The sequence below is a fragment of the Antennarius striatus genome, chromosome 5 (genome assembly GCF_040054535.1).
Source record: "Antennarius striatus isolate MH-2024 chromosome 5, ASM4005453v1, whole genome shotgun sequence".
NCBI classification, from domain to species: domain Eukaryota; kingdom Metazoa; phylum Chordata; class Actinopteri; order Lophiiformes; family Antennariidae; genus Antennarius; species Antennarius striatus.
Window position 1 is genome coordinate 6,940,748 of NC_090780.1, and position 24,378 is coordinate 6,965,125.

Sequence of the window (24,378 nt, forward strand, 5' to 3'; positions counted from 1 at the left end):
CTTTAGCAGTGCTAGCAGTTTAGCTTTGTGGGCCTGTCTGTCCATTGTTCGTGACTGAAATATCTTGACAGCTATACTACGGATTTCATTAAATTTCATCATCTGCTCAACGTTTTATCTTCTTGAATACTCATTTACTGGTTTGTGACCCAAACCCTTTTTAACACTGGTGATCACTTTCAGCTAGGCTAGCAACCATGTTGATTCACTGAGCTAAGATAGATAGATATACAGTAGATAGATATACATGCAGTAGAGGGAAACTGTAGAAATTCCACGATAAAACAATAATATCAGACTTCATACCAAACATATGAAAACAAATATATTGGTATTATAAACCAAGTGCACCCATCACAGAGTTCTCCCACCAGCAGGCAGCGCATCCCGGTCTGACCCAGAACTGGCATTGACGTCTTTGGCGACGAACTTCTTCTTCTTCTTTTCCTTTCGGCTTTTCCCTTCAGGGGTCGCCGCAGCGAATCAATTTCCTCCATCTAGCCCTGTCCTTTGAATCCTCTTCTCTCACACCAACTACCTTCATGTCTTCCCTCATTACATCCATAAACCTCCTCTTTGGTCTTCCTCTAGGCCTCCTGCCTGGCAGTTCAAAACTCAGCATCCTTCTACCAATATATTCACTATCTCTCCTCTGGACATGTCCAAACCATCTCAGTCTGGCCTCCCTGACTTTATCTCCAAAACCTCTAACATGTGCTGTCCCTCTGATGTACTCATTTTTGATCCTATCCTTCCTGGTCACTCCCAGAGAGAACCTCAGCATCTTCATTTCTGCTACCTCCAGCTCTGTCTCCTGTCTTTTCCTCAGTGACACTGTCTCTAGGCCAAACAACATCGCTGGTCTCACCACAGTTTTGTACACCTTTCCCTTCATTTTAGCTGAAACTCTTCTATCACACATCACACCTGACACTTTCCTCCACCCGTTCCATCCTGCCTGGACACACTTCTTCACCTCTTTTCCACACTCTCCATTGCTCTGGACTGTTGACCCTAAGTACTTAAAATCCTCCAACTTCTTGATCTCTTCTCCCTCTAACCTCACTATTCCACTTGGGTCCCTCTCATTCACACACATGTACTCTGTCTTACTGCGACTAACCTTCATTCCTCTCCTTTCCAGGACAAACCTCCACCTCTGTAGCTTCTCCTCCACCTGTTCCCTGCTCTCACTACAGATCACAATGTCATCTGCAAACATCATAGTCCATGGAGATTCCTTTCTAACCTCGTCTGTCAGCCTGTCCATCACCATAGCGAACAGGAAGGGGCTCAGAGCTGATCCCTGATGCAGTCCCACCTCCACCTTGAACTCCTCTGTCACACCTACAGCACACCTCACCACTGTCTTACAGTCCTCATACATGTCCTGCACTGCTCTAACATACTTCTCTGCCACTCCAGACTTCCTCATACAATACCACAGTTCCTCTCTGGGCACCCTGTCATAAGCTTTCTCCAGATCTACAAAAACACAATGCAGCTCCCTCTGGCCTTCTCTGTACTTCTCTATCAACATCCTCAAAGCAAATACTGCATCTGTAGTACTCTTTTTTGGCATGAAACCATACTGCTGCTCACAAATGTTCACTTCTGCCCTTAGTCTAGCTTCCACTACTCTCTCCCATAACTTCATTGTATGGCTCATCAGCTTTATTCCTCTGTAGTTGCCACAACTCTGCACATCTCCCTTGTTCTTAAAAATGGGCACCAGCACACTTCTCCTCCATTCCTCAGGCATCTTCTCACTATGTAAGATCCTGTTGAACAACCCAGTCAGAAACTCTACTGCCACCTCTCCTAGACACTTTCATACCTCTACAGGTATATCATCAGGACCGACTGCCTTTCCACTCTTCATCCTCTTCAATGCCCTCCTCACTTCATCCTGACTAATCTTTGCTACATCCTGGTCCACAACAGTCACCTCTTCTAGTCTTTGTTCTCTCTCATTTTCCAAGTTCATCAACTCTTCAAAGTACTCTTTCCATCTTCCCATCAAACTACTGGCATCTGTCAATAGACTTCCGTCCCTATCCTTAATCACCCTAACCTGCTGCACATCCTTCCCATCTCTATCTCTCTGTCTTGCCAACCTGTATAGATCAGTCTCTCCCTCCTTACTGTCCAACCTAGCATACAAGTCATCATAAGCTTCTTGTTTGGCCTTTGCTACCTCTACCTTCACCTTACGCTGCATCTCCCTGTACTGCTGTCTACTCTTCTCAGTCCTCTCAGAGTCCCACTTCTTCTTAGCTAACCTCTTTCTCTGTATACACTCCTGTACCTCCTCATTCCACCACCAAGTCTCCTTATCTACTTTCCTTCCAGATGAAACACCAAGTACTCTCTTCCCTGTCTCCCTGATCACATTAGCTGTAGTTGTCCAGTCATCTGGAAGCACCTCCTGACCACCCAGAGCCTGTCTTAACTTCTTCCTAAAGGTCATGCAACACTCTTCCTTTTTCAGCTTCCACCATTTCGTCTTCTGCTCTGCCTTTGCCCTCTTCATCTTCCTCACCACCAGAGTCATCCTACACACCACCATCCTATGCTGTTTGGCTACACTCTCACCTAACACTACTTTGCAGTCACTGATCTCTTTCAGGTTACACCGTCTACACAAGATGTAGTCTACCTGTGTGCTCCTACCGCCACTCTTATAGGTCACTCTATGTTCCTGCCTCTTCTGGAAGAAAGTATTCACTACAGCCATTTCCATCATTTTTGCAAAGTCAACCACCATCTGTCCTTCTGCGTTCCTCTCCTGGATACCAAACCTGCCCATCACATCCTCATCATCTGTTTCCTGCACCAACATGTCCATTGAAGTCTGCTCCAATGACAGCTCTCTCACTTCTAGGCATGCTCTGCATCACTTCATCAAAGTCCGACCAGAATTTCTCCTTCTCCTCCAGCTCACATCCTACCTGTGGAGCATACCCGCTAACAACATTGAACATCACACTTTCTATTTCTAGCTTCAGACTCATCACTCTATCCGACACTCTTTTTACCTCCAGGACATTCCTACCAAACTCCTCCTTCAAGATAACTCCTACTCCATTTCTCTTCCCATCTACACCATGATAGAACAACTTGAACCCTGCTCCTAAACTTCTAGCCTTGCTACCTTTCCACCTGGACTCCTGTACACATAGTATGTCTACCTTCCTTCTCTGCATCATGTCAACCAACTCTCTACCTTTTCCTGTCATAGTTCCAACATTCAACGTCCCTACTCTGGTCTTATACTCTTGGTGTTCCTCTTCTCTTTCTTCGAGCGAACGCACTTTCCTCCTCTCCTTCTTCGACCAACAGTAATCCAATTTCCACTGGCGCCCTGTAGGTCAACAGCGCCGATCGCGGTCTTTGTTTACCCGGGCCTCGACCGATCCGGTATGGAAGTCATAGGTTTGATTCGCATCTTTGATTTGGCAAAAGTTTTACGCCGGATGCCCTTCCTGACACAACCCTCTGTATTTATCCGGGCTTGGGACCGGCACAATAAGACACTGGCTTGTGTCCTCTTGCGGCTACATTGTCTTTGGCGAGGAACATGAATGAATAATATATAAACTTTATGACTCATAAAGAAACAGATGAACAAATATCCAACTGTCAAACATGTTTATCAATGTGTCTTCAATGTGGAGCTGTTATACTTCTGAAAATAGCCGATTTTAACTCCGTCCATTCTGTGTGTACATGTAGACATGGGTCACACACACTAATGTCAAAGTGTTTTTTGTCGCAGGGAGACACTCCCGGATGGAAAAAGTTTTGGTTACAGCGTCCACACGACAACGCATACCCGCAACAAAAAGCCTCGCTGCCCGATGCATTATGCCATATTGTTCACGTGATTCCCTCTGGCAGATGCGCCGTGATTGGTTGGGCGCTTGATTGACAGGTAGTGGGTGGAGTTAAAACGTGACATCGTGAGGTTTTCAAGTGAGCTTATTCTAATATATAGGAGGGGGGGATATAGATAGATATAGGTAGATAGATTGATATATAGATAGATAGAAATAGACAGTTAAAAAAGACAGTGTCTTAATTCCTCAAGGAAGAATGATGTAGGTGTTTGGTCCGAGGTGTTGTCAACATCACATCACAAATGTTTTTTGTCGTCATTTGTCAGTGTCCACCTGAAGAACACGTCTGTTCATTATATTACATTTATGGTCATGAGCTTTGGGTCATGACCGAAAGGACAAGATCCTGGATACAAGCAGCTGAAATGAGTTTCCTCTGTAGAGTGGCTGGGCGCACCCTTAGAGATAGGGTGAGGAGCTCAGTCACCAGGGAGGAGCTCGGAGTAGAGCCGCTGCTCCTCCGCCTCGAGCGAAGCCATCTGAGGTGGCTTGGCAATCTTTTCCGGATGCCTCCTGGACGCCTCCATGGGGAGGTGCATGTCCTACTGGGAGAAGACCCAGAGGAAGACGTAGGACATGCTGGAGGGACTATGTCTCTCGGCTGGCCTGGGAATGCCTCGGGCTCCCCCCCTGAGGAGCTGGAGGAGGTGTCTGGGGAGAGGGAAGTATGGGCATCCCTGCTGAGACTGTTGCCCCCACGACCCGGCCCCGGATAAGTGGTAGATCATGGATGGATGGAGGTTTTCAGTGTCTTCCATAATTGGATAATGGGATGAGAGTGTCCTATGTTTTAATTATCATTAATTATTTGACAGTACTCTGAGAACATCTATTCTAGTTTATTTTCATTTTCATTTGTCATCACTGCTATGTTATCAATCTGCATCTAATGAAGCAGGAACACAGAACTGAAGCTCATCATCGGGTGATAATTATAAAACACCTGACTGCTAATTATATCAATGATCTTCACTTCTAATTTCCTATTAAAACCAGTGTAATTTAGCTGCTACTTATGGACATGCCAAGTGGCCCATTTTTGCTGATAGGAAGCAGGGAGATCTACTGTGCCTTCCTACATGACAAACGTTGGAACACAATTAGAATGCTTCTTGAAAACTGTTCAGCTGTTGATCTTTTTGCACCCTTTAAATTATTATGACATTACAAATTCTCATGGGAACTGATGCCACTGATGAGTTTGTGTTCTTACATAAGCCTTTTCCTACTCTCATTCAAGTACTAAAAGGACATGTGAAATAGGGACAAGGCCAAGTCTAATGATGACAGTAATTAATGCTAACAATGTTTCAACCGATTACCTAAGACTTTCTTAGCTGAGTGAAAGGATTCAGAGTAGGCTTCAAAACGAGTGATGAAATGATGAAACTGTTGATCATCAACTGGAATTAATGCAAGTCTTATTTTATATTACAACCACCTATCACATCCACAATATAGACAGTGTTCCATATTGTATAGCAATATGTTAGTTCAATGATGATAAACATTGACTTAAAAGATGTGTTTTTTTAATTTTTGTTTATTTAATTTTATATGCTGGAATGATGCCCTTGGGGAAATTAATAGCTTTAAAATAGTTTTATACAAGTCACGGTTGTGCAGTTGGTAGCGCTGCCACCTCACAACACGGCGGTTCCAGGTTCGAGTCCTGCTCTGTGCGGAGTTTGCATGCTCTCCCCGTGTCTGCGTGGGTTCTCTCTGGGTTCTCCGGCTTCCTCCCACCTCCAAAAGCATGCGCTTCAGGTTGATTGGCCGGTCCCAAATTGCCCGTAGGAGTGAGTGTGTGTGTGCATGGTTGTCTGTCATTGTGTATGGCTCCGCAGTGCACTGTTGTCGTAGTCGGAGTGTCCCCCGCCACACACCCTATGCCAGCTGATATAGGCTCCAGCTCCCTGTGACCCGCTACAGCGGATGAAGTAACAAAAAATGGAAATGGAATGGAAGTCTTCCATTGATTATAACAATGGAAGTCTATATTTTATCAAATTGAGAAATCGCTGAAACATTAATTCAACCATCATTGATTATTATGGGCGGCACGGTGGCGCAGTGGTTAGCGCTGCCACCTCACAACACGGCGGACCCGGGTTCGAGTCCCACTCTGTGCGGAGTTCGCATGCTCTCCCCATGCATGCGTGGGTTCTCTCCGGGTTCTCCGGCTTCCTCCCACCTCCAAAAAAAGCATGCGCTTCAGGTTGATTGGCCGTTCCAAATTGCCCGTAGGAGTGAATGTGTGTGTGGTTGTATGTATTTGTGTGTGGCTCCGCGGTGCACTGGCATCTTGCCCGGAGTGTCCCCCGCCTCACGCCCTATGTCACTGGGATAGGCTCCAGCTCCCCGTGACCCGCCGCGGCAGATACAGCGGTGGTAATATGAAAATGACTGATTGATTGATTATTATTATTACTATTAATGTAGCCACAAGAGGACACAAGCCAGTGTCTTATTTTGCCAGTCCCAAGCCCGGATAAATACAGAGGGTTGAGTCAGGAAGGGCATCCGGCGTAAAACATTTGCCAAATCAAACATGTGAATCAAACCTATGACTTCCATACTGGATCGGTCGAGGCCCAGGTTAACAACGACCGCCATCGGTGCTGTTGACCTACAGGGTGCCAGAGAAAATTGGACTACTGTTCGTCGAAGAAGCAGAGGAGGAAAGTGTGTCCGTAGGAAGAGAGAGAAGAGGAACGCCTGAGAGAGCGAGCAGGTACATAGCGGTGTAGAAGCTCAGAGAGGTAAGGTGGGGCAAGGGCATTCAGGGATTTAAAAGTAAATAAAAGAATTTTAAAATGGATTCTAAAATGTATGGGCAGACAGTGGAGTGAGGCTAAAATGGGGGTAATGTGCTCATGTTTACGGGTGCTGGTCAACAGACGTGCAGCAGCGTTTTGGACCATCTGGAGACGGGAGATGGAAGAAGCACTAACCCCCACATAAAGAGAATTGCAATAGTCCAGCCTAGTGGTGACAAAGGCGTGGATAACAGTTTCAAAGTGTTGCCTCGAAAGAATTGGTTTTATTCTGGCCAGCTGCCTCAAATGATAAAAGCTGGACTTCACTACTGCCCTGATCTGGCTGTCAAGCTTGAGACCTGAGTCCATTTTTACCCCAAGATTAGTGATGCTTGGCTTGATATGCTGGGCCAAAGATCCCAGATCTGGAAGGGGTGTACCAGCGGTGCCACCAAAAAATATCACTTCAGTTTTTTTTTCATTAAAACTCAAAAAGTTCAGAGCCATCCAGGCCTTAATGTCATCAAGACATTTAACTAATGCAGCGATAGAGTATGCATTTTTCTTTTTTGAGTGGAACATAAATTTCGCTGTCATCCGCATAACAGTGGTAGTGAATCCCATGTTTCCTAAGTATGGAGCCAAGCGGGAGCAGATAGAGAGAGAAGAGAAGAGGGCCCAGAACTGAGCCCTGTGGGACCCCACACAAGAGAGGAGCAGAGGAGGACACTGAGTCGTGAAGGCTGACACAGAACGTTCTATCTGCCAAGTACGACCTGATCCACTCCAGTGCTATGCCCCTGATGCCCACCCACTGTTCCAAGCGGGAAAGGCAGTCGGTCCTGATGATATACCTGTAGAGGTTTGGAAGTGTCTAGGAGAGGTGGCAGTAGAGTTTCTGACTGGGTTGTTCAACAGGATCTTAGATAGTGAGAAGATGCCTGGGAAATGGAGAAGTGTGCTGTTGCCCATTTTTAAGAGCAAGGGACATGTGCAGAGTTGTGGCAACTACAGAGGAATAAAGCTGATGAGCCATACAATGAAGATATGGGAAAGAGTAGTTAAAGCTAGACTAAGGGCAGAAGTGAGCATTTGTGAACAGCAGTATGGTTTCATGCCAAAAAAAGAGTACTACAGGTCTTCATCTGTAGTACTCTTTTTTTCTCATCTTTTTTTTAAAAACTTTTTTTTGTGTCTGTAGTACTTTTTTTAATTTGCTTTGAGAATGTTGATAGAGAAGTACAGAGAAGGTCAGACGGAGCTTTATTGTGTTTTTTGTAGATCTGGAGAAAGCTTATGACAGGGTGCCCAGAGAGGAACTGTGGTATTGTATGAGGAAGTCTGGCGTGGCATGTTAGAGCGGTGCAGGACATGTATGAGGACTGTAAGACATTGGTGAGGTGTGCTGTTGGTGTGACAGAGGAGTTCAAGGTGGAGGTGGGCCTGCATCAGGGATCAGCTCCGAGCCCCTTCTTGTTTCGCTATGGTGATGGACAGGCTGACAGACGAGGTTAGACAGGAATCTCCGTGGACTATGATGTTTGCAGATGACATTGTGATCTGCAGTGAGAGCAGGGAACAGGTGGAGGAGAAGCTAGAGAGGTGGAGGTTTGTCCTGGACAGGAGAGGAATGAAGGTTAGCTGCAGTAAGACAGAGTACATGCATGTGAAGGAGAGGGACCCAAGTTGTATGAGTGCGGTTACATGGAGAAGAGATCAAGAAGGTGGAGGGTTTTAAGTACTTCAGCTCAACAGTCCAGAGAAATGGAGAGTGTGGAAAAGAGGTGAGGAAGCATGCACAGGCAGGATGGTAAAATGAAAAGTGTTAGGTGTGATAGAAGAGTTTCAGCTAAAATGAAAAGAAAGGTGTACAAAACTGTGGTGAGACTTACGATGTTGTTTGGTCTAGAGACAGTGTCACTGAAGAAAAAACAGGAGACAGAACTGGAGGTAGCAGAGATGAAGATGCTGAGGTTCTCTCTGGGAGTGACCAGGATAGATAGGATCAGGAATGAGTACATCAGAGGGACAGCACATGTGAGAGGTTTTGGAGATAAAGTCAGAGAGGCCAAACTGAGATGGTTTGGACATGTCCAGAGGAGAGATCGTGAATATATTGGTAGAAGGATGCTGAGTTTTGAACTGCCAGGCAGGAGTCCTAGAGGAAACCGAAAGCGGAGGTTTATGGATATAGTGAAAGAGGACATGAAGGTAGTTGATGTGAGAGAAGATGATGCAGAAGACAGGGTTAGATGGAGGCAACTTATTCGCTGTGGTGACCCCTGAAGGGAAAAGCCGCAAGGAAAAGAAGATTATTATTATTATTATTATTATTGTTATTATTATTATTACCGATTGTCAGTGTCACTGATTTTTACAGGGATATTGTGGTTAAATTCAAGAAATTCTGTGGTAGCTGCTGCTGTCACATATTTCTTCAGTATAGCAAAAAAGAGATACTCTACAAAGAACATCAATTTTCCACTTGAACTGTCTTGTATCTTTACTCCCAGCTCTTGTGATCTCTTACATCGTCACTTGTTCTGTGCTTCACTGATCATTTGAGCTTATCAATGTCCGCTGGCTGAGATATGAGCCTACAGAGGGATGGTTATGAGTCTGCATCCGAAGCTTAACGATTGACAATGAAAACATCCAATGACAAACATAATCCTTCTTCACAATAAGAGTATATATTCAATAGACTGCGATGCCAAAGTATTCTGAACTGTTAGCTGGAGAGGTGCTAGTTCACCACCTGAGCATTGCTGACGTGCACTTGAGCAAGGCACCAAATCCCACAAGCTGCTCTTAGGGTGTGGCTGACCTTCGCTTCGCCATATCTCTCTCCATAATTTGGATTCTGACAGGCCCTTTGTGTGTGTGTGTGTGTGTGTGTGTGTGTGTGTGTGTGTGTGTGTGTGTGTGTGTGTGTGTGTGTGTGCGTGTGTGTGTACGCTCCACAGTAATTAATGAAGTGACTTTCTTATTAATTTTCCTGTAGAATAGACGATCGTGGGCGGCAAGGTGGCGCAGTGGTTCGTGCTATCATCTCACAACACGGCGGGTCCTAGTTCGAGTCCCGCTCTGTGCGGAGTTTGCATGCTCTCCCCGTGTCTGCGTGGGTTCTCTCCGGGTTCTCCGGCTTCCTCCGACCTCCAAAAGCATGCGCTTCAGGTTGATTGGCCGGTAGGAGTGGCCGTAGGAATGAGTGTGTGTGTACGTGTTTGTATGTCTTTGTATGTGGCTCCGCAGTGCACTGGCCTCACGCCCTAAGCCAGCTGGGATAGGCTTCGGCTCCCCGTGACCCGCTGCGGCAGATACAGCGGTGGTACATGACAATGAATGAATGAATGAATAGACGATCGTGTTTGTCTTATCTCGTCTACTCATGGTATGTCTGACTTGTGGGTTGTGGGTCTGATTGGTTCTACAGGTGTAAAGTGGGGTATACCCCAGATAAGACACAATTTCATAGCACTATAGACAAACAACAATTCACGCGCACACAATTTGGGTTGATCAATTTACCTAAGCTGCATGGAGGGAGGAAGCCGGACAACCCGGAGAGAACCGACTTAGACATGGTGAGAACATACTGTACAAAATGCCCCACAGAAAGGACTCAAACTCAGAACCTTCTTGCTGTGAGGTAACAGCACTACAGACTTTATCACTGTGTTGCCCTGGGGAAAAAAAAAATCAAACTATCAGCTGTTATTGTTTCTAAAACAGTAGGTGAAAACACTCTTGTCCAAACTTAGTGTAACAAATCCTTTGAATAGTCAAGTGGATTTATGTAACAGCATTTTGATTGAAATGAAACTTATTGTTCAATTCTAAATGTATTTTAATCAGGAGGGCTGATGGTTCATTACACAGATCTGAAGCTGTATAAAACTCAACTTTTTTACTGGGTGGAAGGGCTAGAAGAGTCGCTGATATAACACTGGTGAGCATGTTTGCTGGTTTTTGCTGACAGATCAGAGCTTTAATAAAACTAGTTTCTATTAAAACATCAAGATAGAGGTCAGCAACAATTACTCAGTTGTTTTAAACCTATTAGGCACGAAAACAGAGGCTTTCTTTTTTTCACCTGAGAATCATAATCTCTGTTAAAAAATGTAGGAAAAATATTTGATTTGTTTAGTCTCTACAGTAAAAGTATTTCTAGTTTTAATTAGACCAGACTCCAGCAACCTTTAGTACAGTATTCATCTTGTTGACCCTGTTTGGACGTTTGTGACTAGCTTTTTATCAGTAATCTAGTCAGAGCTGAGATAACTCTTTTAGCGTCCTGGTTCATTCACTTGGGGTTTGTTTCCATCACTCACACACATTCACACACATTACTGTGGAGACGCGGTAAGATAACAGGAAGGAGGGGTGGGTCTTCCTTCTTGTGCCGTTGTTTGTTTATATATCTTTTATCTTTTGGGAAGCATCTCGTCCAGCTCCAGCTCCTCCCTCAATGGGAATTTATGGGACCTGCCCAGGAAGACATGAGATTTCAGCTGTGTTGTGGTTCTGGCATTAGGGGTGTAGATAATCACCATGGTGACCCATAAATGTAATAGATTCCTTTGTGTGTGTGTGTGTGTGTGTGTGTGTGTGTGTGTGTGTGTGTGTGTGTGTGTGTGTGTGTTTTCAAACACTGGTTAATGTCTGTGGTCTTTTGCTTTTTTTCTTCTCCACTCTTTATCATGCAACTGCACATTTTTAACCCAATTCAGAGTTTGTAGTGTTTAGTGTTGAAAGTCGTTTTGTCATAAAAGTTGTGATCAGAGTAATGAAATAGCATTTTTTAAACAGCCTTGGTTATTCATTCTAATAGTTATGGTTTTGTGTCTTCACGACAAAAAAAAACATCAGCCAGTCAGCACAAAGTGATCAACAACTTGGTATTTAAAATATACATATAAAAATACAATAGAGCAACACATTAAAGACCAATGACATTCTTTTGGGGTTTTTTGTACTGCTCTTAGTCTGGCCCGTCACCCAGGACCTGTTTGTCATGGGAGACCCTAGCAGTAGCATTAAGCCCCTGGCAACATAGCTCCCGGGATCATTCGGGCACTCAAACTCCCCCACCACGATAAGATGGCAGCACTCGGAGGAGTCTCCAAGAGCTGCCACCCCTACAAAAACCCCTATGATGAAAGCAAAATCAAGGACTGTGACGTCGCCCGGTATGGCGCAACCGGGGCCCCACCCTGGAGCCAGGCCCAGGGTTGGGGCTCGTATACGAGCGCCTGGTGGCCGGGCCTCTGACCACGGGGCCCGGCCAGGCTCAACCCGAAAGGACGACGTGCGCCCAACCTCTGGTGGACTCACCACCCGCCGAGGAAACCGTAGGACGGGTGCAGTGTGGATTGGGTGGCAGTCGTCAGCATAGGGCTCGATGACCCCAATTCCCAGACAAAGAGTCTAGCTCTAGGGACATGGAATGTCACCTTGTTGGGGGGAAAGGAGCCAGAGCTTGTGAGGGAGGTTGAGAGGTACCGACTAGATATAGTCGGGCTCTCTTCCACCCACAGCTTGGGCTCTGGAACCCAAACCCTTGAGAGGGATTGGACTCTCCACTTTTCTGGTGTTGCCCAAGGTGAGAGGCGGCAGGCTGGTGTGGGCTTGCTTGTGACCCCACAGCTCAGCCGTCATATGTTGGACTTCACCCCGGTGAATGAGAGGGTCGCATCCCTGCGCCTTTGGGTTGGGGACACTGTCGTTTCGGCCTATGGGCCAAATGGCAGTGCGGAATACCCGGCCTTCTTGGAGTCCCTGGGAGGAGTACTGAATAGTGCTCTGTCTGGGGACTCCATTGTTCTCCTTGGGGACTTCAACGGTCACGTGGGCAATGACAGTGAGACCTGGAAAGGGGTGATTGGGATGAACGGCCTCCCAGATCTGAACACGAGTGGTGTTCTGTTATTGGACTTCTGTGCTAGTCACAGTTTGTCCATAACAAACACATTGCTCAACCACAGGGATGTCCATCAGTGCACATGGCACAAGGACACCCTAAGCTGGAGGTCGATGATCGACTTTGTTGTCGTATCATCAGACCTCCGACTGCGTGTGTTGGACACTAGGGTGAAGAGAGTGGCAGAGCTGTCAACCGATCACCACCTGGTGGTGAGTTGGATCTGCTGGCAGGGCAGGAGGCCGGACAGACTCGGCAGGCCCCAATGTGTTTTGAGAGTCTGCTGGGAACGTCTGGCAGAACCCTCTGTCAGTGAGGGCTTCAACTCCCACCTCCGGGAGAGCTTCTCCCAGATCCCGCAGGAGGCTGGGGACATTGAGTCAGAGTGGACCATGTTCTCCGCCTCCATTGTTGAAGCGGCTGCTCGAAGCTGTGGTCGCAAGGTCTCTGGTGCCTGTCGCGGCGGTAACCCCCGAACCTGGTGCTGGACACTGGAAGTAAGGGATGCCGTCAAGCTCAAGATGGAGTCCTATCAAATCTTGTAGAATTTTAGGACTCTTGAGGCAGCTGACAGGTACAGGCAGGCCAGTCGTACTGCAGCTCGAGTAGTCACGGAGGCAAAAATTCAGGTCTGGGAAGAGTTTGGTGAGGCCATGGAGGAAGACAGTCAGCCTCAAAGAAATTCTGGCAAACCATTCGGCGCCTCAGGAGGGGAAAGCGATGCACAGCCAACACTGTTTACAGTCGAGGCGGAGAGCTGCTGACCTCGACTGAGGATATTGTTGGGCGGTGGAAAGAATACTTCGAGAATCTCCTCAATCCCGCTGCCATGTCTTACACAGAGGAAGCAGAGGCTGAGGTCTCAGAGGTGGACTCGTCCATCACCCAAGCTGAAGTCACCGAGGTGGTTGCCAAACTCCTCGGTGGCAAAGCACTGGGGGTGGATGAGATTCGCCCTGAGTACCTCAAGTTTCTTGATGTGCAGGGACTGTCATGGTTGACACGTCTCTGTAACATCGCATGGCAGTCAGGGGCAGTACCTCTGGATTGGCACACTGGGGCGGTGGTCCCTCTTTTCAAAAAGGGGGACCGGAGGGTGTTTTCCAACTATAGGGGGATCGCACTCCTCAGCCTCCTGGGGAAAGTCTATTCCAGGGTACTGGAGAGGAGGAGTAGACCTATAGTCAAACCGCGGATTCAGGAGGAACAATGTGGTTTTCGTCCCGGTCGTGGAACACTGGACCAGCTCTACACTCTCCATCGAGTGCTCGAGGGTTCATGGGAGTTTGCCCAACCAGTTCACATGTGTTTCGTGGATCTGGAGAAGGCATTCGATCGTGTCCCTCGTAGTATCTTGTGGCGAGTGATTCGGGAGTATGGGGTCCGGGGCCCTTTGCTGAGGGCTGTCCGGTCCCTGTATGACCGAAGCCAGAGTTTGGTTCACATTGTAAGTAAGTCAGACCTGTTCCAGGTGCATGTTGGACTCCGGCAGGGCTGCCCTCTATCAACGGTTCTGTTCATAATCTTTATGGACAGAATTTCTAGGCGCAGCCAGGGTCCGGAGGGAATCTGGTTTGGGGACCAAAGGATTTCATCTCTGCTTTTTACAGATGATGTTGTCCTGTTGGCCTCATCAAACCTGGACCTTCAGCGTGCACTGGGATGGTTTGCAGCCGAGTGTGACTCCAGTGGGATGAGGATCAGCACCTCTAAATCCGAGGCCATGGTTCTCGACCGGAAAAGGGCGATGTGCCACCGATCTGGTGGAGAGTCCTTACCCCAAGTGGAGGAGTGTAAGTATCTTGGAGTCTTGTTCAGGAGTGAGGGAAGGATGGAACGTGAGATTGACAGACGGATAGGTGCAGCTTCTGCAGTGATGCAGTCGCTATATAGGTCTGTCGTGGTGAAAAAGGAGTTGAGTTGCAAGGCGAAGCTCTCGATTTACCGGTCAATCTACGTTCCTGCTCTCACCTATGGTCATAAGCTTTGGGTCATGATCGAAAGAACAAGATCCCGGATTCAAGCGGCTGAAATGAGTTTCCCCCGTAGAGTGGCTGGGCGCACCCTTAGAGATAGGTTGAGGAGCTCAGTCACCAGGGAGGAGCTCGGAGTAGAGCCGCTGCTCCTCCGTCTTGAGCGGAGCCAGCTGAGGTGGCTCGGGCATCTGTTCAGGATGCCTCCTGGATTCCTCCCTGGGGAGGTGTTCTGGGCATGTCCTACTGGGAGGAGACCTTGAGGAAGACCTACGACACGCTGGAGGGACTATGTCTCCCTGCTGGCCTGGGAATGCCTTGGGCTCCCCCCGGAGAAGCTGGAGGAGGTGTCTGAGGAAAGGGAATTAAGGGCATCACTGCTCAGACTGTTGCCTCCGCGACCTGGCCCCGGATAATCGGTAGATGAAGGATGGATGGATGGACATTCTTTTGATGATTCATCTGTTTTGTGTTTTATCTATAGAGATTAGTGTCATTCAGTCACGTTTCCATTCAGACTGGTGCTACACAGACCTTTGTGTCCCTCAGAGAACCTCTGCTGCTGATTGCCATTTTAATAGTCTTAGTAAGACAATTGTAATCATGGTATGACTCTTCCCTTTATGAGAGGTTTTGTCCTTCCACAATTTAAGTTAATGTGTTCAGAAAGTTATATGGTAATGAGAGAGTTTCTGAGTTTACACTTCACAAAGAGTCTGTTTCACCCACTGATTTTCCCACGAGGAGCGACTTGTTTGACGTGTGTTTGACGTGTCTTTGACGTCTATTTGTGTCACCCCATCATTTAGTAATCGTGTGATATAGTGGCAGAAAAAGGTTCTGGGTAAATGAAATGTAAGGTTGTTTGCTTGTAATAATATTCTGGTTGACCGTCCAATAAGGACCAGAGAAATCAATAATTCTCGTTTCACCTCCATATTGATTCATGTACTTGCTTTATTGTGGATGTCTTTGTTTTTTTCCAGGAAGAAGCAGGCCTTTATTATTACACACACACACACACACACACACACACACACACACACACACACACACACACACACACACACACACACACACACACACACACACACACACACACACACACACACACACACACACACAGATTGAAACCAATACACTTTCTCACAGTAAAGACAAAAATAAAACAATAAAACACAACATAAATATTTAGAGCACAAACAAAAAGAAGCGTTCGTAAGTGTGTGTTTTTCTGTTTACATTCCCTCATTCTCAGCATTAGACACATCACACGCCTTCACTCAAAGCCTTTTCATCCCAACTGATGCATCGGCCCCAGAGAGAAACCACTTCAGCACCAATCCATACACATTCTCACACATGCTACCCTAAAATCCAATCAAGCCCACCACCATTTATATTTCCCAGTAGCTGTCTGATTTCCAGCACATTTTCAAATATATAATTTTCAACCCGGAGAACGGGGACAGCATAAGATAACCGGCACATTCTGATAGCTCCTCCAGATTCAAATTCTGTAAAAACATTGATGTCGACACCCTTCAGTGGGCAAAGATTCTTTAACACATATGAAAACACACCAGAGCTTCTCCCGTGTATTACAGAAATCATAAAAACACCGGCCGGAATCCAGTGTAATTGAATTTTGATTTTCACTCACTTAGCTTTCATAACTGCTACACAGCAGTGTGGATAAAACACCAGTCAGGATTTAATGATGAGAAACAGCGGGGCACAGACTGGGAAGCTGTTTTGTGAAAAATTTGGAAAAACTCACACAATAAATCAGACAGAAAACTGCTATGATGCTATAATAAATTAATGATTTATTTCCCGCAGAGCATAGAGCAAACGAACAACAAATAATGAGCAGCAAACAGTGAATAATGAGCAGCAAACAGTGAATAATATACAACTATGATGCTAGAATAAACTGGTAGCTACATCCTCCACAAAGAACAGCTGGAGTAAGCTCGTAGTTTCATTCCCCACAGAGCATAGTAATGTACTTTGAGTCCCAAGACCCCCTATGATGCTAGAACAAATGTGTCGTTCATTCCCTCCACAGAGCATAGGATAGTACCCTAAAATTCTTTGGGTGAGCTGAAGCATTCCAAATGTGCTCAGTCTCTTACCTTGACACAATGGGCAGGAGAGCCTACAACCCAGGCAGAGTAGCATCAACCACGCTGGGCGTCCGTACGCGTCCCCACGCAACCCGCAGCTGACTACAACTTGGCACCGGAAACCCTCTACTTTTATACACAGGAATAAACTACGCACCACACTGTCTGGGAAAGACGGGGTTTCTCAGGCAGCGTGGGGAAGCCCTCACTACACCTGGGAAGGCAGTGTAGGAGGCATTCACATACCCCGAGAAAAACATCTTTATCAGGCGACCTTTCACACTGGAATGGGCCAAAACAACTCAACTGAGCAGAGTTGCCTGAGAACAGGCCTCTCTATGCTCTTCAAATCCACACAGGTGAAATTCCCATTACAGGAGCGGTCAGTCATACTTATTCAGCATCAATCTGATGAATCTGATATTAATGTACTGCTAATATAATTTTGTGTTTTATGTACAGGTTTGTAATGCATAAATCATTTGACGTAATTATGCTCTGATCAATCATACATGCGTTTTGGAAGCATCCTGTGTTTTAGAGCAGGGGTCCTCAACCTTTTTTGCACCACAGACCGGTTAAGTCTTAGACAATATTTTCACAAACCAGCCTTCGTTTGCTCGATAATCGTTAATGATGCCAGGACAGCTGTAGTCTAATAATAAATCATTCGCAGTGGTTTTATGTAAAATGCAGACATCAACAGACAATAAATTGATAATTCATAAATTGATCATCTCTGTTAACAAAATAATTGTAAGAAATAATTGCCGTGTGCCCTCCTGCATCAATGATTGCGACTCCACCTCATCGCGGATTTTTGTCGGCAGTCATGTGATACCGTACTGCATTCTATTGGCTGACGGCAAACTCTTTCTGTCAGTCAAGGACTTTCGTGAGACTCAAGTGTTTTAAAAAGTTTATAAGAGTGTGGGAAAAGATAATACAGATAGAAAGTGGTTTAATATCAGTATAGGGAGGGTTCATAAATGTTTAAATTACCGTAAATAATAAGATAAATGGATCGTGATCTTGATTGCTGTTTCCTCAATTGCGTGTGGTTCATGGAACGCATTGACAGCAAAGAACGAGGGCGCACTGTATATTAAAAAATGGATTCACGTGACTGCAGTGATGAGGTTTTTTTTTAAAATCAGTGCATTCAACTTAGGAGAAATACTGATCATTTCCAGTAGAAGGGTGAACAAGTCACTCAAATGATAATAATTACAATGAGAATTAGTTGTTGGGCACCGCTGCTGTAGGGGTAACGGGAGACAATGAACCTGAGGTGTGTTCCGGACGTACAGTCTACTCCGCAGTTTGGTTTTCTTTATGGTCACTGCAGAAAATCCCGCTTCACAAAGACAAGAGTTTGGAAATTGACCCAGGGTTTTTGATACTTTTTGGGTGATCTCAGGATAATCTGCCTTGACTTTAATCCAGAAAACTTGCAAAATTCTGGGTGCTTAATTTAGAGGTAATGGCTGTTAACCTGTCACGTGACAGAGACTTGTCAAGTGGGACTGACACATGCATTCGTCTGTGCGTCATTCCTCACAGACGTCACTTTTAAAAATAAAACATCTTTAGACTGGTAATCAATTAAAAAAAAAAGTCAAATGTTCTGTGCAGCCCGGTACCTAATGTCCTGCATCCAGGTACTGGGTCACACTACTGGCACCTGTCAATACAATTCCATCCCTATCCTTGATCACCCTAACCTGCTGCACGGCCTTCCCATCTCTGTTTGTCTCTCCAACCTGTATAGATCAGTCTCTTCCTCCTTACTGTCCAACCTAGTCATCATAAGCCCCTTGTTTGGCCTTTGCTACCGCTACTTTCACCTCACGCTGCATCTCCCTGTACTCCTGTCTACTCTCCGCAGTCTTCTGCGTCCCACTTCTTCTTAGCTAACCTCTTTCACTGTACACACTCCTGTACCTCCTCATTCCACCACCAAGTTTCCTTATCTACTTTCCTTCCAGATGACACACCAAGTACTCTCCTACCTGTCTCCCTGATCACATTAGCTGTAGTTGTCTAGTCATCTGGAAGCACCTCCTTGCCACACAGTCTGTCTTAACTCCTTCCTAAAAGTCATGCAACGCTCTTCCCTTTTTCAGTTAAAAGAGATTAAAGTCATGCAGTTATCTGTTTGTAAGAAGTGTTGAGATACTGCATCCTTTATTATAACATTTATTTAAATTAAGTTAATTTTATATTTAAACAGTAAAACATCTCTGACTAACTACATAAAGTTGTGATGATGCAGCTCATACTGGTTCCGTCTGAGTTTTACCTTCAGCCCTAAAGCAGAGATGAGCTGTGATTCCAAATGGAGGCAGTCAGACCGAGCTTGAACTTCTTAACCCGTGGCTTAATTCTCTGAGCACTGACTGTGATGTCACCTTTTTCTTCGATTACCACTTCCCGGAATTGGTAAATAGTGAACCATCTGTTCCGGCTGTGGCAGCTGGAACATCAACCAATATTGGATTATATAAAAATATAAATAACTCAAAATGTGCCTGATCCAACGCAGAAGAACCACTGCTCTTTTTTCAACTCAGGTTTAAGGCATGCTAAAAGTTTTAACGTAATAAATCATCTTTTGTGATGAATTGCAGGTGGACTGAGTTACTTTGTTGATAAATCAGCAGGGAAAATCTTCAGATAATATCGTCCCAGAAAAATCTGCTCTTTGTTCTTCTGGTAGGAATCAAAGCTGTTATAAAACCAACTGATCCATTAAAATAAGTTGTTTTCCTTCGTGGATCTCCAGCTCTCTATGAAGGACAACAGTGCATGTGGTAGGTACGCAAACGTAAGCTGTGGAAACCACAGTGCACTTGGGAATTCAGCTTTCTGATATCTCATGTCTGATCAAGTGTTTCCTAAGTCTAGACCTGCTTCTCTGGACAGTGTTAAATTGTGTAAAACAGGCAATGGAGAAGATGTGTTTTTGAGTTTTACTTTTCTTTTAAGTGTTACCTCACTTACAAAATTGAAGCAGCCTCTGCCTCTTTAAGTGAATCTCTCAACTAGATGCATCCTCAGGCGTAAAAATGTATTGCCATCTGATTTAATGTGAATCTGTTCCTGTAGTAGGAGTGTAATTTGGTCGGCACCTATAAAAGCACTGAGTTCAGCACCAAGCCCTGTAGTTGAAGTGCAGGTGACTGCTCATGTAGATGGTTTTGGTGTTGCATAGAAAAGAAGTCTAATGCGTCCAGCGATAAGGATGTGGGATAATAGTGATAATAGCCTGGTGATAGCTGCACTTCCATCATTCTGCTGCTACAAAAAAAATAATTTCCTCGGTCACATTTATGGATTGCACAATGTTTCCATGATGACCAGCTGCCATTATCATCAAATGGTACTAACATTTATCTGCAGCATCTCACTAAAAGGCAATCCCTGAAACTTGGCCGCTATGCATGAACTTTCCTCCAGTCAATTTTCATTTTCACTTTCATCTTGTAATGAAAGGCCTCTTGAGGAAACTCCCTCTAACTTATCTCTAGTTGTCACACAATAAATATTTTTCTGTCATGTCCTTCAGGAGCAGTAACGTTACTAACTTCACCATCTAAAGCTCCATGCAGAGAAAGCTCACTGTTTAAATGGATTACATAGGTTGAAGATGTCATGCTGATGGTATTTACAGAACTGCACAATGTATACTGTAAGTACAGTATATGTTCCTGCAAATATTAACAGTATTTTTTTCATACAAGAACCTACTGTAGTTATCTTACTTTCAGAGTTGCTGACTAATTTGTCTGTAGTGTCATCTTTTTCTAAACTATCAAGAAGACATTGTGTACGTCGGTCTTGTGCATTTGTGAAGGAACCAAAACGCTCCTGCTTCAGTCCTTTCACTCCACAGCCATGTTTCCCCCAACCACAACCTGAAGCTATTCTTTGTTCCATACTTTATACGGAACCCCATGAGCTTCCACAAAGCAGTTGCAAGTCTCCCTTGGGTGCATTTAAAACAAATCAAACAACACGATAAAAATTCCAGTTAAAAAAGTGTAAGTGCAGTAAAACAGTCGACAGACAGGAAGCCCAAAAAATCAGGACATAAGCATTGAGAGATAAAAGCAACAGGGCTTACATGTGGACAAAAACAATCCATCCTGTAGTTTGGAACAGTCACAGCCTAGACTTAGTCTGCTTGTTGTGTGTGTGTGTGTGTGTGTGTGTGTGTGTGTGTGTGTGTGTGTGTGTGTGTGTGTGTGTGTGTGTGTGTGTGTGTGTGTGTGTCTGTGTGTGTGTGAGTGTGTTTTGTGTGTCTTTGGCTTTTTAAATATACCAGAACAGTGGTGACCTACAGGACGTGCGATGCGTTATTATAAGCCATTGATGCATATGTTTGAATGCTGCTGCTGGACTCATGATGTCAACACATCAGGGTTGCTAAAATTAAAATTGATAAAAAATTGTCTGCTTTATTTGTAATGTAAAATTCTGAATTATTTTTATTATCACAAGACATGAGAAGGAATCACATCATGTTACGTTGTTGTTGCATGAGAATAAGCTCAAATAGTTCATTAGCAAATGGTTGTGTTTTTTCCATACTCTGTATCTTTGTTTGTGCTCTAGTCTCATGTTCTTTCAGCCAGTCCAAGGGACAGATGTGAAAATTATGATCCCAAATCCCATGTCTCCTCTAGCGTTGAGCGTCATAGCCTGATGTATCGGTCTGCACAGTTTTTGTCGTCATTTTGAAATAATGGCAGCTGGCAGCACTGCCAAAATTAAAGGATAACAATAATGACGCAGAGAGGAGCCCGATTCGCCTCTTCCTGCTCAGGCAGGCAGATTTAGCAGCATTAGCATCCAGTCAGCTGTCCAGTGTGCTGCCTGAGATAGCTGATATTTTGTGAATATGGGTCCTAGGGAAAAGAGGGTTTATCTGTTTAGACTGCGAGGCAAACCGCATAATCCAAAGCAACTGCTAACACAACCTTTGTTCATCCATATTCCCAAGGTGAGTTGGGTGATGTCCTGCCAGAGCCGACCATTTGAGAGATTAGGTTCTGCAGGGAGCATCTTGATGATGCATTGAGATTAAAAGATTCCAGGTTGATTGCTGATGTCACTGGGTAACATAAAGTTAAGTTGCGGCGCGCCTGCAGGCTGTTTGAGCCAGCATCAGAAATGTGGTTTTGTGGAATCCCATCTTGTATCTGTTGTTTGCATCAGCCAGAACCTTTATTCTTTCTGCAGTACTGATATTTGTATACCACCATACTAAAACGTGTTCCTCTGGACCCACAACTGAAGTCAATAAATTGACTATTTTTCAATAGTCACAAATTAATTATGCAGTTATTTGTGAATTATTATGTGAAAAGCAGTTTTTTAAGCCAAAGTTAGGAAATCAAGTGTTTGAAGTCTTTCATGGTCATTTTCTAATTCTTATTTAAATGTTTTGTCGCTTTTTCTACCAGTGCGCTACCTGCTGAAGAATAATGTCAGTCCGGACCTCTGCAATGAAGACGGCCTCACAGCCCTGCACCAGGTAACATAGTCTGCTGTCTCTCTTGTCTTGTCACTCTCACATGGAAGGTTTCTAGAACTAGTTTTTGGATAGAAAAGGATGCCCAGTGATTAGATGACATTACCTACATGTACAAAAGCAAACAAAGATGTTTTTCACCAGCAGCAGGTGGAGCAGGTCATAGACTACCTCTGTGTTTTGTAAGGTTTGTTTTTTGTCCTTGTACTTAAAGCATAAACTCCACTATAAAAGTCAGACCGATGCCTGAATGATTGATCCCTGTTGTCTGTGTCGCAATGGGTGAAAGAGAAATCATAAATCAGTGCAGTTGGAGTAAAAGAGCCGTATGCTTTAGATGCAGTTGCCAAAAAAACACATCAATCAGTGACAAGTACTAACGAAGACTAAATTAAAGTCCATCCTACTGTTTCAGTTCACTTATTATTATAATTTTTTTTTACAGTTTTCATATATTTGTAATTTTGAGATAAAATTCTACACAACTGCCGTGTTTACAAATTTGAGGTCAGATAAGCTCAAAGTCTGTCTTTTTGTGGAACAAATACATTTGAGTTCTTCAAGATTGACATGCTTCTCAATTTCAACCTAAGTTTTTATGTAAAATACGGTACACAACCGATTGAACTAAAATTTGTGCCACATAATTAAGTTTAATCTGTTGTCACCAAATGTTCCATATCTCCTTGTTCTACTCTGTGAAGCGTAAACAAGAATTAGTCCAACCTGACCTCCAGCATCACCATCACTGCCTTTTTGCATGAATAATTAAACAATATCTTTGTGCGATTAGCTTACTCTTTTAGGAATTAGATTAGATTAATTAATTACGCTGCAAATTAACTCGCTATAAAAAGTAACACAATTAATTGCGAGTGGCAAGTCAATGCTCAAGCATTTTAAATTTGGCCCATTTAGGGACCCGTAGGCTGCAGTGAGGTCACTTCGTACCTGCGCCACTAGTCAACAGCAGGGTGACTGACAACAGAGATGGACGCGACAAAGGAGAACGAGGCAAGCCCACTCGGACCTTTTTTCGGAAAGTTTATTTGTAAGAAGAACAAAGACGGGACTATCAACAAAAACGCAGTGATTCTGCGCTTCCAATCTGCGCTGTAGACGCCTCCGTCAGTCTGCCCCAGGGCAGCTGTGGCTACACACGTAGTTTACCATCACTGAGTATCAATGAGGAGTGAATGAATAATGGGTCCGATGTAAAGCGTCTTTGAGTGTCCAGAAAAGCGTTATATAAAACCTAGGCTTGCGCTAGCCATTCGCCACTTCGCCATAGGCAAAGTAAATTCTACATTGGCTACAAGGTTTTTAGACTGTGTAGCCACAGTGGCGTTCTTATTTTTATGGAAAAAAGGCTAAAACCTACAACTTTTTCGCTCGCTAGCGCCGCTAGCGCCGCTATTTCCGCTAGCTGACGGAAATAGCCGAAGTGACCCGAACGCTCCCGATCATTAAATATGCACTCGAGTCATGACCTCCTTTCGTCCAATGAAAAACAAAATGATTCTATTTTTACAAGCTAAACCCGCGAATTGGTGTACGACAAGGCGAGGACGATCGATCAAAAGAAATTAAGAATCCAGTGTTTTATAGTAGATTTTGCGTTAAAATTCTAATTGAACAACAAATGATGAATGCTGAGAGGGGGTAGGAGTGGTGACAGACCAATCAGAAGGTAAATGAAATATATTATCAATACTTTTATGTAGTCTTAGACTTTTAATCCCTGTGACCGGCAGGAATAACCAGCGATGTATGTAAATGTGTATTCACCTCATTTGCTATTTTTCATGCTTTTTTAAATTGAAATGAAAAATCATATTATCGAATTAAAAAAACTAAACTAAACTAAACTATTGCATACCAATGGTTTTGGTGGTAGTCAAAGTTAAAATGTCTTCTAGTCCAAGTAAAACTTACAAATAAACATTGAGTAATATCAAGAATCAAATTTATTAAAATCAAAGTGTCTAAGTCAAAGTTAAAATGTCTTCTAGCCCAGTAAAACTTACAAGTAAACATTGAGTAATATTTTGTATGTCTGTATCTTCACATAGTGAATGTTTTCAATTGTTGAATCTCAGATTTATACCTGCATAAAGTAGGATAGAAATAAAGATAGTTCAACTTGAACTGTTGACTCT

General features: G+C 44.4%; 1 protein-coding gene across 3 annotated transcripts in view; it reads left to right on the forward strand.

The window, feature by feature from the left end:
- The window catches only part of ppp1r16b (protein phosphatase 1, regulatory subunit 16B), a 119,637-nt gene that overhangs the window by 56,509 nt on the left and 38,750 nt on the right, over nt 1-24,378 (forward strand). For all 3 annotated transcript variants that reach the window (XM_068315300.1, XM_068315301.1, XM_068315302.1), the window contains one exon: nt 22,152-22,222. In XM_068315300.1, coding sequence (XP_068171401.1) covers nt 22,152-22,222 — 71 coding nt within the window. The remainder of the gene's footprint in view (nt 1-22,151; nt 22,223-24,378) is intronic.